At 41.0% G+C, this 10,070-nt stretch overlaps 1 protein-coding gene across 1 annotated transcript; it reads right to left on the bottom strand.

The window, feature by feature from the left end:
• Positions 1-244: 244 nt before the first annotated feature.
• cUnh1orf53 (chromosome Un C1orf53 homolog) lies at positions 245-6,649 on the bottom strand. Its single transcript, XM_079158275.1, has 3 exons — positions 6,223-6,649; positions 3,684-3,785; positions 245-2,871 (listed from the first exon to the last, which is right to left on the bottom strand). The coding sequence occupies exons 1-3, from the start codon at positions 6,460-6,462 to the stop codon at positions 2,800-2,802; spliced, it is 414 nt and encodes a 137-aa protein (XP_079014401.1). The 5' UTR covers positions 6,463-6,649; the 3' UTR covers positions 245-2,799.
• Between the last annotated feature and the right edge of the window lie 3,421 nt (positions 6,650-10,070).

Genomic DNA, 10,070 nt, shown 5'->3' with positions numbered 1-10,070 from the left:
GGGGGGGAGTTGAGGGAGGAGGGGCTGCTTGGCCTGTCAACTGGTTGTGACTGGAGCCTGTCTGGTCACTGTTCCAAACTGGACAGCTCTCTTTTTCTCTGCGGCTAGTGCCATCGTCCTGTAGAAAGGCACACGGTACATAGCTGCCACTCTGCTCCAGCACAGCATATGCTCCAGCTGAAGGTCAGAGATGTTCAGTCCAAAATGCCTGAAATAAACACCCCACATGTCAGGTTGGCTGTTGTAACTTTGCCACCGTGTGCGTGTGTGTATACACTCAGTGGCCACTTTATTAGGTACACTTGTATAATCTAGTACAATCCAATCCAATTGTTCTGCAATATCGTTTATTTGTTATAATGGCTATAATGTTCAGGGTTTTTTATAATGTCATAGAGGTGTTAATTCAATTATAGCATTGAGGTAATTGAGAAGTGTTAATATTCTGCCCCCACCCCTCATGTATATAAATAGGGAGGACAAAAAATGAGAAACATCTCTTAATATCCAGTACAACATTACTGAAAACTATAACTTCAATAATAAACATATAATGCAATTTGCACATTCACAACCATTTCAACAGAAACTGAGCTATATAAACTTCGTCCAGGTAGAATTCATGGCAAAGCTGTTGCATTGAATTGCATTAGATTGTGTACTAATAAAGACAAAATAAATCTGTCTACTGGTATTGCATAATACAGCCTAAATCAACAAAATGAATGAATTCATAGATCGATTGAGTCCTTTTGTGGGTAAATACATTAGTTACAAACGTGTCGAATAAAGTAACATAAGCTACATTTAGTTACAAACAATTTATCTGAAAGTCAATGACAATTTTTTCCCCAGAATTTTTGTTAAATGCTTCATGACATATACTCTATCAAGCATTTTAAAAGGTCCCATTTTAAGAACATGTAGGCCCACTAAGACAAGGCTTACTCGTTCTAAACATAGGTCTACTTTATGATGATTGACCACGGGGGCAGAAGGCGGGGTCGATTTTCAAGCACATTTCTCCATAAATCTGTCGAAGGGATTGCTGTGCTGTTTGTGTCTCAGTCACCAACTGCTAGGCTAGAACATGATATTTAAATTACCAAAAAAAAAAAAAAACATTTCAAACTGTGCCATCACTGGATTGGGAAGACGTGGAGGAATGAGGCAGACATGAAAGTTGGCCTATTTCATGGTCAGGCTGCGGGACCGCCAAGGCCCTGAATGGCAATGCATCTACTTTAATGTGACAGACAAGTCCCTAGGCAAAACCAGCAGAGCCGCGGCAGGCAAGCGGGCCCAGGTACTTGATGAGTGTGACACCTTCACCGTCCCGCTGTAGAAATGTTGCTGCCGCACGCTCCGCTGCCTCGGTTTAGAATAACACCAAATAAATTCGCCTCTCATCCCGCACTGACGACGCGTCCCCGAGAACCTGTCCTCCCCAGCACTGTTGGGATCATGAATCTCCTTGTAGCCGCTCACAGGGCTTTGCTCCGATCACTAAGCACTTGCCTTTGGGACCCACCTGCCGAATGGGAAACTGTGGCCGCGCCGGTAGGCGGCAGCGACAAGAATTTCCGCGGCAGACACATCCTCTCATCCCGACGCTGTTTGCCCAATCAGGCGGAGACAGGCGAGTGTGTGTGGCAGGTTCAGAGCGAGCGCCTGGAGGCATCGCGCTGCCTACCCACATGCACTCACAAATCAAGTGGCACATCTTCCCTCAGCATCTCTCGCACGCACAGGCGCCGCTTGCATGAGCGCTTGACCTTACCTTGTACCATTACTGTGGGCTACAAAGTGCGGTGTTTAGTGCAACCTTTATTCTATATTGGCCTATTAGGAGCCACAGGCTGTTCTGACGGAGCGAGCCTGCCTATGCATGTGTGTGCGTCTAAGCATGCGCGCGAACATGAGCGGATCTATTGCAGTGCTGGGATGAGCGGGGCCCAGGAGTTCATTAGGCTGCCGCTCAGGAGAGCAGCCGCGGGGAGCTGCGCTGTAGCCAAGTGTTGCCAGGAGGCTGAGCTGCGAGTCCGGTGGGGAGGGCTGCTGTTGATGTCCACGGCATGTTTGTTAACAGCCTGATTCCATCAAGTGGTGTAAAAGCAGCGCAGCCAAGTGTGAGGGCCGACCCTTGGCCCCTGCCTATTTTTAACAACACAGCGTTCCAGTCAAAGGTAGACAGTTAAGTCGAGCACTTAAATGATGCTAATATTCATGCAGCTCTACATTTGGGAGGAAGAATAACAAGCGATGCAAAGCAAAAGAGCACAAGACTCCATCTGACTAGCTACAGTTGCTGCAGTTGCTTTCGCTTACATGCCCTTTATCTTGAGGGCTAAGATCTAAAATGCTCCTTCAGTTTTCATCTCCATACTCCCACAACCCTTGTAAATGCATTAGAGGAGCGGGATACCACAACATATTAAATACTCTTAAAGAGAAAAGGAAAAAAAACGAAGCTCAAGGCATTTCATTGGACATTTGAGAAAAGTATCAGAAAAACACAGCAAAACAAAAACGTGATAAAAGACTATTTTACATGAGGTTCTAGTGAACAAATCCTTCCTCCTCCTCCTCCTCCTCCCCTGTCTTGTGAGAATAAAAATAATCCTGAGAATAGTTGTGATTCACAGGAGGTAGATATTGCACAGACACTAACCATATTTCATCATTTGGAACACTGCTAAAAATGACTCTCAAGTGGTCCAAACAACGACAGGCAGAAGCCAAGCAACGTGTGCTGGGATCCGTTCTGAACAGGCGTTTCACCTTCGTCGGGCTATAGGCCTATACATAAAATAGAGAATTAAATGGTTTCTTCATTGCAGGGTCCTTCACGTTGACTTGGCCATACGGACACTGTAGAGGAGAAAAATAAATAATGAAATGGCTACAGGTGGAGTAGGACATCACAGAGAACAAGACATGGACATGCACGCCGAACACGAGAACAGGACGAGGCCGAACCATATCAGGACGGAAGCACACAGAGCAAGGAAAGACGGAACAGGGGAAGACAGACAGGGACGGGATGGGGCAAGACAGAAGACCGGATTTTCACTTCACTTTATTTTTTTTAGCCTCCATATTGCTGCTTTCTATTTGGTCTCGTTGTGTTGCTTCGATATTACATTTTCAGTTTTGTTCACAGGGTTCTCGTGAAGGAACGCTTATCTGAGAACAGAATGAGAACATGCAGGAAGAGATGATATTGCTCTCTTCCTTAACAATCATCACTGCTAGATTTAAAGCTATTTCTGAATTTGTGCATATGGGCACATCTGCTTTCAGCAACAGTTACTTTCTTCCAATGAGTAACATGTATCATATAAACATATTACATTGTCGTACTGAGTGAAATTATTTAAATGCATGTGTGCTGATCAGGAAACTGAAAATATACAGTGTTACTCAATTCAAATCATGAAGTATCCTTTTTTAGCGGACAGCTGATATCAAGATGCTCTTAACACACAGTTTTGAGTATAAGAAATTAGGAGCATTTGTCAAACCGCTCTTAGACACAGTTACCATCTATGGTAAATGATCATTGGGAAACTATCGGGTCCAGATCAGAAAAGAACGGAAGAAGATGGGACAAGAGTAAACTTAAAAGCCGAGGCCAGATGAGAAACACACAACCTGGTACAAACAGAAATCAAAGAGCTTACATGTCTGCACGCGCTGCCACAACATTTCCCTCTCTGAAGGTGGGCATACTCTGTGAACACCTTGTACCCACTGGAAGGGTCGACATACATCTGCTTCTTTGCCTGAACATAATCAAGATATTATTATTTAATTAGTATGACATACAAACACATATGTTGGTGTGTGACCTCCGCATACATAACCATACACAGTGCAATATACACACCCAAACACAGAGGCTCATGCAAGAACAATACTGAATACGAACACACACATAGAGACAGATTGCTTTGGGCCATGGCGACGAGGGAATGGACGACCTCTATGCATACAAACAGATGCAAGACAGTCTAACTCTTAAGATGTTACAAATGAATTCGTCCTGTTCTTTTGTGTGCAATCTGCATAGATTAATCAACTGCTTGCACTGTATTTAGGTTTTCATATCCACTGCATATTTACAGGATGCTTAAAAATAATGCATATTTTTGAAACAATTATTCCTGTATTTTTGACCGATCGCTCATCGTGTACAGACAAACAAACACCTTCTGTACGTGAAAAACACTGAACTACTCTGTCATCCCGTAGGAAGTTAGAAAATGTCATCCCTCAGTCTGTTTCAAACTGAGAGCCCACTAGTTGGTGAGCTTTGACAGGCCACAAAGGGAAAAAGGCCCCAGGCCTTTTGGTGACACGGCCTGTCATGTCACATGGCATTGCAGGGGCACATAGTGAAGCTGGCATAGCCGAGCCCCCTCTGCATTGTGCTTTTCCCACCCAGGCCCTACCACTCTCCTCAGGTCGCGGCCAACTTGCCTCAACTTCATCCACACTCAGAAGCACAATATTTACAACAGATAAGCCTCAAGGCACGGAGATGACACCTATTCACTACTGTCATGGCCACAGAGCTCACTCGCTCTGTTTGATGGAAGAGCAAGTACGATTTGGTGAATATGATGGATATGACAAAAACAATGGTCGTCATTAGTTTATGACAGGTGTGTATGAAGCACCGGGGTAGGTATGCTTCTCAGGAAAGTTGTAACAAAACTGTTTAAAAATAAAATTGAGAAAAGAATAAATATTACAGTTAATGGAAAGCGTGAGACCTTGTATTAAAGTAAAAATGCCCAACCATGATGCTCGCTTTAAGTAATTACAATTACAGTAATATTTCACTCTGCCAAGGACCCACAGGGGACTCTGCGCTGGGGACAGGTGGGCTTTGGAGATGCACGACAGCCGGCATATTATCATTCACAACATCCTCCTACATAACAAGTGGTCTTATTGTTCCGGTATTATTTGTACTGATGATTTGGCTTGTTGTCCCACTGAGCAATCTGACGTTGAAAATATGTTTGATAGATGTTTATTAGATGTTTAAACATCTACTTGTCTGTAGACGTTTTGTTTATCAAGGCTGAAAGGTGAAAGTTTAATAGACGTCTAGTCTAAACCTTCTTTACAATATCAGTAAACAGAATCTATATGACAAAAAACTGAATACTGTAAGCATGGGGGTGTGCAATGCTTATGTTAAAGATCTACAGGTATTTATGCATTTTTTAAAATATATAATGATGTTATGACCTAAAATGGGGCTATAGCCAAACAATCTTGATCTCTATCAGAGCAATAGCATAGAGTCAATGTTGAAATGAGATCTACCGATCAGCAGGATGTAAATAACGTTGTCATTGGGTTTGTTCTTTCAAGGAGCATGTCACTTACTAAAGGAGAACATTTTAATTTGGCAGTCTTTAAAAAAAACACTTAATTAACTGCAGGTAGTCATTTCTATGAATATCCTCCTCCTACATTATGCAATAACAAGCAACATTGTTAAATATGTTCGAGAACATATTGAATATTGGTATTAGCTCCAAAGATAATTCCAACTGAGCTGACATGTTATGCATCTGCGTCAGTATTTTTTTGTTCACATGGTTTAACTTTGCTCAGCTATAGTCTCACATAAACAGTTCAAAACTAAGTACATTTGCTCAAGTGCTGCACTAGTTTTGTAGTAGTTTGGATATTTCCATCCTACTTTATACAGAACTTCTAGTCTATTACATTTTAAATGAGAAATATTTTTGACTCAAATACCATTATTTGACCATTGTGTAAAATATGATCACTTGTTATTTATCATATACTCAACAGTAAGTTAACATCAGATCAAAAATAAACACAACATACTATACACATTAATATGATGCTCGTTAATCCAGCATTACAATAAGCCTACAATTGTCACTGTTAAATATAAAGAGCCCATTCTGCATGAGTAGTTTTACTTTTTACATTTGGCTGATAATACTATAATTTTACTAATACTTTGAATGGCAAGCTTGTAGCCTACTTGGAGTATCTTTTTATTGCTTATTTAAAGTTAAATGAACAATATTCTCCACTGCTGCAGTTATGCAACCAGCAGAAAGCATGCAGAAAAGCTTGCTGCTAATAATCACAGACAATTGCGGTAATCAAATTAAACACCATGATTGAACATGAACACATCATTGGATGTGAGGGGATTCCTCTTACCTCGCATGCCTCTGTATGGGCTCTATGGATGGCCACCTCATCCTCTGTGAACTTTCTTCCATCGTGGTCGTTCTCGTTGAAGTCTGCGTTGATCTTTAACCGGCTTCTGCCTGTTAGTAGCTCTGAGCCGTCTTCTGATAGGTTCGGTACTGACATTGTTACAAGCTGTTTATTAAACTGCACACGGAAAACAATCAATCTGCAGACAAATGCTTTAAACGGGTAATTTTGGTGAAACATGCTCCTGCTGCACAACTACAATCCTAAACGGGGTAAGAGTTGAACTACTTTGAACCTCTCGCCCTGGAACTGTGTGCAAAAAGATATCCGGGAAAAAAAACAGACCATCTCTTAATTAGTCAGATACAGTAACGAGTGATTACGCCATTTGTATCAAAGATTGTTTGTTGCATGTTTACTTTTTGTTGCCTCCTCTCACGTCTGCCTGCACGGTAACGTACTTCCTGCTTCGCCTCGTCACATCGGTGACATGTGACCGTGTCGTAACGCGGATCCTCTGGTTCACACAGCGCCTCTGCTGTTTCACTGCAGCTACCAACACGGGCTCCCTGGTGATATGAGGATAAATAGCTTCCACTTTACTAAAGGATACATAGCCGAAAAATCACCCCCAAATAATATTATATTAGATGCATTATCACTGCGTTATTATATTGTATTATGGGACTTAATTTAGTATTAAATAAACTGTGAGTAGTGACCACCAGTCATTGATCAGTAAAAATTCAAATAACACCAGTAGAGGCATAATCCACTTTTAAGCATTCATGAGTGTATTATTTTCTTCTGGAAAGAAATGTTGCACCAGTTTGATTAAAGTGTCTGTTCACCCACATTGAGAAAAACATATTTCAAAAAGTATTTAGATCTCTCTCTACTGCATTTTACCCCTATATGCCGCTCTGTCCATTACGTACATGAGGTGTGCCATTTAAACATTCATCTAATTATGAAAGTGGTTAAATTGAGCAAAAGTAGGTACACTTACACTATTCCTGTACATTGCTATGCTCTCCCCTGGCTGCAATGACACTGAGATGCAAACAAAGACATCTTCCCATAATAATAAAGTAATATAGAGACGTATAGAGACTTGGAAAAAGCCCTGCAAGGTTGATGAGTGGACATTAATGAGTCCTTTCAAGGTCATCCGCCGCTGTAAGCCACCTCTGATGATGTGTCTACAACTGAATTCTGGGTAATGAAACCTGACAAGTGTCTTTTGACTGACACTGTGGGGTCAATTTACCCTTAGACAAATTACACATCACTGGTAAAAAATATATATCTGTGTGCCTATGAGAAATATTGTGCACACAAACAATGCTAAATATATAAAAAAGGAAAATGTTGCAAAAACAACCTGAAAATGTAAGATAACGCAGATGCTTTAGCTTCACTGCTGGCTACATTTAGACAAGACTGTATTTTCACAAACTAAAAAAACACATAGAACCCTCTTTATATATGTTGTAAGTGACCTTTAAGTTGAGCAAGATACATCTTGTGCACCTCTTCTAGTTCAAACGATTAAAGCCATTGTGAAATATATCTTTTCAGGGCCTAGAAAAACAATGAGACACTGTATTGTCCTTTTCTTAAATGTTAGGTTATTCTAAATGAATATAAGCTGTTAACAGTCCTTTGTAATGTGAAACCTTACTGTTTGCCATGCAGTGCTCAAGAATCTTAAAAGCTTTATGCACGTGTCTCTTATTGTATGGGTGTCATATTGTTGATGTTTTTTAATGTTAAGGCAGCAGCCATGCCATTATCATTTCATATGGATGCCTGAAACAGCATGCCCCAGTCTGCTGCCACTTAATTACCTTCCAGTTAGCCTGAAGACATCTGGCTCTGATCCAGGCAGACTCTCTGGAGAGGGAAGAGAAGTACATCTAAGCCATTGGTTTCAATTTACCATGGGACAAATATTGCTTAAACATGCAAACAATAAAAGGAAAGTCCACCCTAAAACAGAATTTACATGGCACATATCAGTGATTTTGGCAGGTAAAGCCAACATCTATTAAAACAACAAATATTTCCCTTAAAAAGGAAATCAAGAGCATAATTATACTAATTAATTGTGTCATTAGGTGTCACTTTGGAAGCTGGTCCACCAACAATTAATTTGTTAATGACCCCGTGGGTTTATATAATCTCTGGTTGAGATATTACACTTGAATAAATTATAATTCAATGAAGGTTTACAGCTATGAATCATGACATGTGCCCATAAAACATTATCTCATTGTCAAACATTGTCTCATTTAAATTCCCAAATTAAATCCCTGAGAAATCATTTTATTTTAGGGTGGATTTCCCATTTAATACTCCATTGACTCAGCTGATTCATGAGCAATGTGTTTAATGTGGAGTCCTGAAGCAGATTGTAATAGCCATATACAGTATAGGCTGATTCTCTACATGGTTTTTGTGTATAATGCAGACACTTATCTAAAAGTTTGTGTAACTGAGTTATGTATTGCGATTTCAGCGTTTATTTCATGCATGGACTACTGTCGTCTAACTTGGTTAATGTAAGAAGCATTTACACTTGGCACACTATATTTATGTACCACAGATCTGTTGGCTGCTGAGCAGCTCAGCAGTTGGGGGTTAAGGGCTGTGCTCAAAGGCACTTCAGTGGTGGTAATCAGGGAGGGGCAAGTGTTACTCTTTCACTTTCCCCCCACGGATCAAGCCGACAATCATCTAGTCATAAGCTCACCTCTCGAACCTTTAGGCTTTGCTCAAGTGCAGCTTGATGCTGGTAATAAAAACGTGGGGTCAAAAGCCTGCTTCCACAATCTATATACTCGTTTATTTAATACAAGTGACACATGTTTGATAAGCTGTGGTAATGGCCCGGCTTAACCAGTTAACCAATTTGCTGTTGGGCTCCAATTGACCCCCAAACCCATACTGCCATCTGGGTTTGTATCCATATGTACTAACCTCCAAGTGCTCACAGCAGACAACATATGGCAGCTTTACTATTTGCTGAGAGACCCAGAAGACTCCTGCTGGAATAATATACCAGGTTGTCTGTGTGACAGTTTGTGGTGATTCAATTAAAGAGCTGCCAAAATCACTCTGCACAATGTATTATATTTAATAATGGAGATCTGAAACATATACAGGGGTCCTCTACAAGAGAGTGAGGATGGATGACCCACCTTAATCATGGTAGCCTATACTTTAATAGTGCAAATCGCCTTACATGTTAAATGGAGATATCGCACAGTGAACCAGAGTTGCTTGCTTTGTGGATCAAATATTACTCTTCACAAGGAACATTCAGCTCTGCAGTTCCAGGTCGTTTTAACTTCATTCTTCGCAAAATCAACTCATGGTTTTTGTGGCCTGAAACTTTGCTGTTATGGTTCACTCTCACCTGTCAGCTTTGTTCCAAGATGCGGTGCAAAAATACCCGCTCAGCAACAAACAGCAGAAAAAGTAAGCGTCGAACTAGTGAACATCGTGGAGCATTCAGCTATTAAAGAGTCAGCTATTTCCCTAATGGAGAACAACACATGGCTAAAAGGAGAGTGAATATTGAGCCTTAAGTTTGTCAGCGAGCCAGAAACATGACCCCCAAATGACTGTTACATTGTTGCTTGGTATCTTCTGAATGTGTAAATGGGCAACCGTTTACTGACATGTTATCATGTTCACCATAACAACGTTATAAGGCCATGATATGTAGTGATATGATGTGTTAGCAGGTTGTTCGCCAGCCCCCAAGTGGCAAAATAAACTTCTCAAATTGGAAGCCCTCACAAGGACCCCGGATGGTCCCAGGACCACACTTTGAGAACCAC

This window comes from Pholis gunnellus, assembly GCF_910591455.1.
Source record: "Pholis gunnellus genome assembly, chromosome: 4".
Lineage (NCBI taxonomy): Eukaryota > Metazoa > Chordata > Actinopteri > Perciformes > Pholidae > Pholis > Pholis gunnellus.
Note: the sequence above shows the minus strand (reverse complement) of the source record. Positions and strands in the feature narration are given on the sequence as shown.

Bases quoted from the DNA above. Each gene is read 5' to 3' on its own strand.
- cUnh1orf53 (XM_079158275.1), bottom strand. From the start codon at position 6,462: ATGTTTCACCAAAATTACCCGTTTAAAGCATTTGTCTGCAGATTGATT. The intron at 3,786-6,222 runs GTAAGAGGAATC...GATTATGTTCAG, and splicing joins CCCATACAGAGGCATGCGAG to GCAAAGAAGCAGATGTATGT. The intron at 2,872-3,683 runs GTAAGCTCTTTG...TCTCCTCTACAG, and splicing joins GTGGCAGCGCGTGCAGACAT to TGTCCGTATGGCCAAGTCAA.